Source organism: Pygoscelis adeliae, unplaced genomic scaffold (genome assembly GCF_000699105.1).
Source record: "Pygoscelis adeliae isolate BGI_AS28 unplaced genomic scaffold, ASM69910v1 Scaffold495, whole genome shotgun sequence".
Taxonomy (NCBI): Eukaryota; Metazoa; Chordata; class Aves; order Sphenisciformes; family Spheniscidae; genus Pygoscelis; species Pygoscelis adeliae.
This window is the reverse complement of record NW_008824719.1, coordinates 285,633-292,259: the sequence shown is the minus strand read 5'-3', so window position 1 is coordinate 292,259 and position 6,627 is coordinate 285,633. Positions and strand designations below refer to the sequence as shown.

Genomic DNA, 6,627 nt, shown 5'->3' with positions numbered 1-6,627 from the left:
GGAAGAGATAAATGAGTTATTAGTCTTGCACATTACTGGGACCACTTGCAAAATTGACAGGAGTATCTTGAAGACAAAGGCATATATTGTCCAGAGAGTTCTTTGACAATGCCACTGTCACTTCAACTTTCAGATTTAACTTAGGTTAGTTAAGATTAGATTTAGATTAATCTTTAGATTTAATTTTTAGATTCAGATTGTCTCTGCAGATCAGAGGCAACTGAGAGATCAAAAGCAGCTAGTCCGTTTACTGACATCAGCTGTCATTGTTTGTCACTTCCTTTCTCAACATGTAGCAAAAAATTTAGAGCATAATCCAACTGATAAATCTGTTCCCTTGTAGAAATTAAGAATGCATACTTAAGACAGAGCCCCAAGGCAAGGGGAGAAAAATGCTTTCACTGGCTTTTTTATTACAAATTCTTAGTAGCCACAGGGGTTTTTCAAAACATATAGGGAGAAAGTTTGAATGTACATTGGAGATATTAGCAGGACAGAAGCTATAAGAAAATAAAGAAACATAGTGAGAGATTTAAGATGTAATTTAAGGTGTGGTAAGCTTCCAACTGACCTCTTAAATTTTATCAACTAGGGCTGACGTCAAGCAAAGAGCAGCCTGCAATACTTTGCTATAACTATACTGTGACTCCCCATCTTATCCTCCACAACATTTGCAACTACCAGTTGCAACTCCTCTACTAACTGACAAGCAGCACACTGAAATGAGTGCCTAGTACTTAAAACATCTGGAATGACAGAACTAATGCACCGAGGCCTCATCTGCACTCAGCAATGTGTCAGTAGACAGCTATGAAGTTGGTAGGCAAGTACAAAATCTCTCAAAAGACTTGTAGTTCACTATATCAATACAAAATTCCTATAAATACTTACAGAGATACGGGAGCCAGCCCTCGCCCTTGCTACAGTCTCTTTTTCCTTCTCTGACACTCGCCTTTGTATTGCCTGGAAGTTATTTAAGGCCGCGGAGAAGTCATTCATTAAACGTTCTTTCTGAAGCCTCTGTTGGCGCTAAAGAATTGAAACAAAAACAAGTGTTCAGATATTCCCATTCATGATAAAGTAACTGTCAGACTCTCAAAAAACTCTATCATCATAATAACGACAACAGTGAATGCTGGCATTCACTTGATCTTTTGGTTCCAGCATTCTGGGGCACTGGAGAGAACAAAAAGCCCACCATATTTTAATTCATTATACCAAATGCTCTACGTCTTGCCTATTGCAGAACAGTTTTGTGCAATAAGGTTCTCTAATTTCAATCTAGTTTTAAGTCTAAAGTAGAATAAAAGTAATGGTGTAGAAGACATGTCAAGTCACATTCCAGTAATCTACCACATTTAATTACGTACCTTTTGGATACCTACAATGCCTTTACCCTCCATTCCTCTACTTAGCCAATCTGGTAGTACTTAACTTTCTCTTGTCCTGATAAGACAACCCCCTTAACTTTCTTACAAATATAGGAAGCCCCACACTTCCAGAACTAATGACAACACCCATTACCCCAGTTTTATAAGCTGTCTCTCCCGGCCATGCCACACTATGCTGTGGCATACAAAAACCTGCTGTTATTGGAGCAGAGAATATCCTTCGTCCTGATAACCATTTCAGTTTATCTTTTCTCCAAATACATCAGTTGTAAAATGAGGATGAAAAGGAATATTACAATATCAACTTATTTAGCCTCCACAGAACATCTCCTTCAAGTGTTGCAACATCCCAGTTATGGGAAACAAGAAGTTGTGAAAAATCTTGTCCCAAGGACACTCAATATTCTGGTCAGTTCTTATGTTTTCCGTTAGAGATTCCCAACAGCTGTCTCAAATTGCAGGCTTTCTAGTACCAATTCAATTGTTTGTATCAATTCAAAAGCCATTTCAAGGAAATAGATGTTTTGAATTTTTTTTCCCCTATAATAAGCCACTACAGCAGCCTCATAAAAGACTGCAGCTTCCATTTGAGCCGCCTGGAAGCAGCAACCCTTCTGCCAGAGGAGATCCTCAGCATGTTGATGCCAGCTCCTGCAGATTTTGACTGGACTGCTCCAACAGGCTTCATGAGGCTTTTTTAGTCACTGCTGCATTCAGTGAGATGCACACGATGGAGATTAACTGAGAAGTATTTGCTGAACAAACAGGCAAAACGTGGCCATGCTTACAACTGGCATATAAATCTTTAAATACAGAATTAGACTAAGACAACATCTGCTGATCCATATCCATAGATAATCCCACAACAGTATCACAAAAGCAGATATATCAATATTGTGGTAGTGATTTAAAGTAGAGCAAGAAAACGCCAAGAGCAGAGGACTGTCCCTTCCCTTTCCCATAGGGAGCGGGAACTCGAAGGGCTATTTGGCAAGAGGTAAAGTCATAATCATTGCCTCGCTATATTTTGCTTTATTCAAATATGAGCAAGGTGAGTCAGCTTTTACACCCCCACCCCCACCCCCCCCGCTAATAAATCACATGCAAGGGAAAGCTTTTTGGCGTGATCACATTTCATACTGACATGCAGTTTGCTATGAGTTCTTATCCTAAAACACTGCCTCACATCACCAGGAACTTTGTAAACAAGATTATTTTTCAGAAATTTACTCAGAAAAACAGAATTGCATACTCAGCTCTCCCCAAACATTCAGGGCTTCTTACTCTCATGGGAGTAAATTTTACACCTATTTGCCGCTGGGAAACATTGTTTTCCCAGTGTCATACAAGCAGCCAGGATGTAGCCAGTTTAATGCGTTTCCCTACTTCAACAACATTCTTCATTGCAAAAGGCTGCTGTCTCTTCAGCTGTGCCAACTGAAGCTTTGTGAGGTTATGGTCTAAGCTAGTTTCATGAAATGAGCGATTTAAAAATACATCCAGACAAATTCTGCGTGCTTACCTGTTCGGAAGCAGACAGAGGAAGTGGTAGAGACCCCAACTCCTTTAGATATTCATTGGTCTCTTTGGCAAGGCAGTTTGCAGAATGCTGTAGCTGTTGTCTGAAATAAAAGTTCAAAGGAGTTACACAAGCTTCTACCTAAAAAGCAGTCTCTGAGCATTACGGTTTCCAAAATAATGACCAAGTAGGGGTTCTGAGATCACACATCTTTATGATGGGTGGGGTTTTTTGTTTTTTTTTTCCCACCATAATGGAACAGAGATGTACTTTTAGCATTTACCATCAACTGGACTCAGGACTAAGTTTTTAAAAAAAAAAATTCAAAGAAGTTCTGTGCTCCCTGCTAACTAGTATAATTCAGTAGTTTTTAAAAGATATTTTTCTCCAGTGGCATAAGAGAGAGAAATTCAAGGGAGAGACAACTTTATTCAGTGAACATAATCATTCTTTTAGGGTGAATTCCTTGTGGTACCAATTGGTAGCTAACTGTTCACTTGACAACCGCCCACTCCATTGGTTAAACGTACATTTGATAAAAGTACAGAGACTCAGAGATATTAAATTCTTATATTTTTCTGAAAACTAATGGTCAGAGAGATGAATGATCCAGCTTCTACTTTGGGAAATGCAAGGCCTGCTCTTGAGCCTTTAAGTTTTCTAACAACGTTGCAATTCAAAGCTATTGTTGCAAAGGATCTAGTGCAGCAGCACCTTCATTAGTGCCACAATACACAGATATTCGTTACATTGAACTTAATGTAAAGACAGCATCTTGTACATCAAAGATGCAGTTTATTAGAAAGAATGCTAGTGCTTCACAGAGAACAGAACCGCGACTTTTCTTTTGCAGCCATATGCACAAAAACTGATACCGTAAACCGGGAAGACACAAAACACTAAAACGAACCAATTTTTTTTGGCAGTCAATGGATACAAGATGCTTAAGTGAAAGTCACCTATTCAGCCCAATGATACACAAATCAAAGTATTCAGTCTGCATTATTGTATAAGTTGACCTGCAATATGTGAGCTGAATAAACCACCCATGCATTTTTGTATTAAATTTGTATGGCAGCTGACAATTTGTGGAGTGAAACCACTCTCACCTTAAGGAGGAGGGCCATTTCTAGGATGAAATTAAACAGAAAGACATTTGTTTGGTCACCAGTGATTAGTTCTTTAATCTACCAATTAAGGACAGATCGAGTCAACTTAGCAGGTCAGGCAAACAAATTCCTTTCCCTCCCAACTAGGCTCTGATCTCATCCTTCAAATGTAGTGTATGTAGCTATCACCACAAGTTATGATCTTATCCAAAAATCAGCTATTATAAAAAATGGGGAAGTTGCATATTCAGAGATTCAAGGTACAGTCACACGAAGAGAGAGTGGAAGAACTTACTTTCGAGTTTTCTTTTATGACTCCAGAAATTACTCTTCTCATAACTTGCTACTTATGCTTTACAGGTTTGTAAAAGATGCACAGACATACAGACTCCCTGTTCAGTTTCTCTAGGAGTCAGTTTGGACTATGCCTGTTTAAATGTCTTGTATGTTGTCCTCCACTGGCATATTACTCTTCTGAAATTACGTGTGGCATTTTGGTTGCCATATAGGATTGCTAATCTTTCTAGTGCCTAAATCCATCTGTACTACAAGCTACTTTTCCATCAGTTATGGGTCTTCCTTGCTGTTTTTCCTTATTCCTCTTATGTGAGGACCAAGTACCTAGTACGGCATTCATTTCTTCTAAACCACAAGTGAAGCTACTATAGCTAGTCCTCAGAGTACAGCTAATGCATGACTGATGTACTACTACCCTTTTAAAATAAACTATACTGTTTCTAACCATTCCTATCCAGCAGTTTTGAATGGCTTCTCCAGAGTCCTGCAGAAACACCTTAATTCATCCAGCAAACTACTGAGAGCTAGTAATTTTTGGTTTGTAGGACTGTATTAAATTTACCTAATAAGCATCTCCCCAAAGCGAGTAAGCCAGTTCCTCTAAGAATACAGATAGAAATTAAAAAGAACCTATACAAATGTTAGCTCATTTAATACTTACAAGTTCTCCTGAAGCTTGCTGGAATCCTGCTTGGTTCCCAGCTGGCTCATCAAATTCTTTATTTGAGCAGCTGAAGATAAAGAGATCAAGATGAATTAGTAAGACAAGTTCTGGTGTATTTTATTCCTTCTTGAATATATTCTTCTAGCTTTCCCCAAAGGATTTCTCTCAATGTTTGACTTAACCCAAGCCGGTAAGACAACACTTACATTCTTTGCTTTAAATGCAAAGTGTATTTTAAACATCCCCATTTAGACATGATCCAGCCTAACAGACTAACTTTCAGATAAGAAAGTGATAGTGAAGAATACATGCCCTGAAGACAAGTCTGTGGAGCTAAAAGCTTGTGCACTCCTCAACCTTTTTAGACCAACTAACATAGCTGTTTGTTTCTACCAGCCTTGCTATTTCTGTATTTTAGGCTGCCACTCCCACAGAACAACTTTACTATGCTGTGTTGCCACTTTTACATATTCTAAAGTTACTTAAATTATTAGTACTTTGTTAAAAAAAAGAATAAGAAAAAGCCAAGGGTTGCTATCAGTTAAAAAAAAAGTCTAAATTTTTCTACTCATGATAGCCCAAACCTTTCACAATACTGGCACAAACAATCTTCCAAGAACAGCAGACAGCAATGGTGCACTTCACTGTTAGCTTGCATCAATCTGAAATCATGTTGTAGTGAGAAGAGATATTCTAGCCCTCCTTCTCCCTTATCTCCTATGTTTTTCCACTTTTCTCCTTGTGTAGGCACTAGTGATCATGCAACCACACAATGAATCACATCAAACCGTTAACCGACCTGAAAAGCAAGTACCATCTCTCCCCACTCCCTCTACCTTAGAAGATTCTTTTTTTGACAGATCAGCAAGCTGATCCACTTTATTCTGCAGCTGCACAATTTTTAGCATTACTAAAGATGCTGGGCACGCCACTTATGACAGCAGTACAAAGTCTGATTGGCTCAAATTGGTCATGAAATTGTATGCTATCCCATCAAGCACCAAGAGAGGCAAGACCAAGGAGGATCAACTTAATATAGTTCTATAGGCAGCTGAATTGAGTTGAAATACCCCATGAGTTCAACAAGAGCTACTTCCAATTCAGTGACATCCTACTGGTGTAATTTCTGCTTTCAGCCTGGAGCAAGCCAGTTGATTAAATGTGTTGATGAAGAAACATCAGATTCCTGCAACGGCCACTTCTTTTAAAGTCATGTCCAATGGCTTATAACAATGGCAGCTCAGCTAAGGCTGCAATATGATTTAATCAGTAATTAGGCAAGTATTCTAGCTTTTGCATCCAGTGAGAGTATTCTCACTGAGAATTCTAGACTTCTATTAGCTCATACAGCGAGGAGTTCTTTAGCAACTTCTTACACACTCAGTTGAACATGGCTTCTAGCAAGCAAGACTGCACTTATTTCACAGCTCTGTCAGCCATGGGAAGGTCAGAAAAGTTCATAGTCGGGTTAAACTGACAAATGGCACACAGACTACACTCTGTGTGCGGATATCAAGGACTTTGCAAATGGCATTTGCACTATAATGTCTAGATACTCTGTGGTGTATCTTTTTTTTCTCTCCACTGGGGGAGATTCTTGCATGAGTCCCATTTCCACGCCAGGCAACGTGCTTTTTGTCCTAGTCT

At 39.0% G+C, this 6,627-nt stretch overlaps 1 protein-coding gene across 1 annotated transcript in view; it reads right to left on the bottom strand.

Moving 5' to 3' along the window:
* STX12 (syntaxin 12) overlaps positions 1 to 5,041 on the bottom strand; it is a 10,889-nt gene extending 5,848 nt beyond the window's left edge. The window contains exons 1-3 of the mRNA XM_009323212.1: positions 4,978 to 5,041; positions 2,914 to 3,013; positions 892 to 1,029 (exon numbers count right to left, since the gene is read on the bottom strand). Coding sequence (XP_009321487.1) covers positions 892 to 1,029; positions 2,914 to 3,013; positions 4,978 to 5,027 — 288 coding nt within the window. The 5' untranslated portion in view covers positions 5,028 to 5,041. The remainder of the gene's footprint in view (positions 1 to 891; positions 1,030 to 2,913; positions 3,014 to 4,977) is intronic.
* Between the last annotated feature and the right edge of the window lie 1,586 nt (positions 5,042 to 6,627).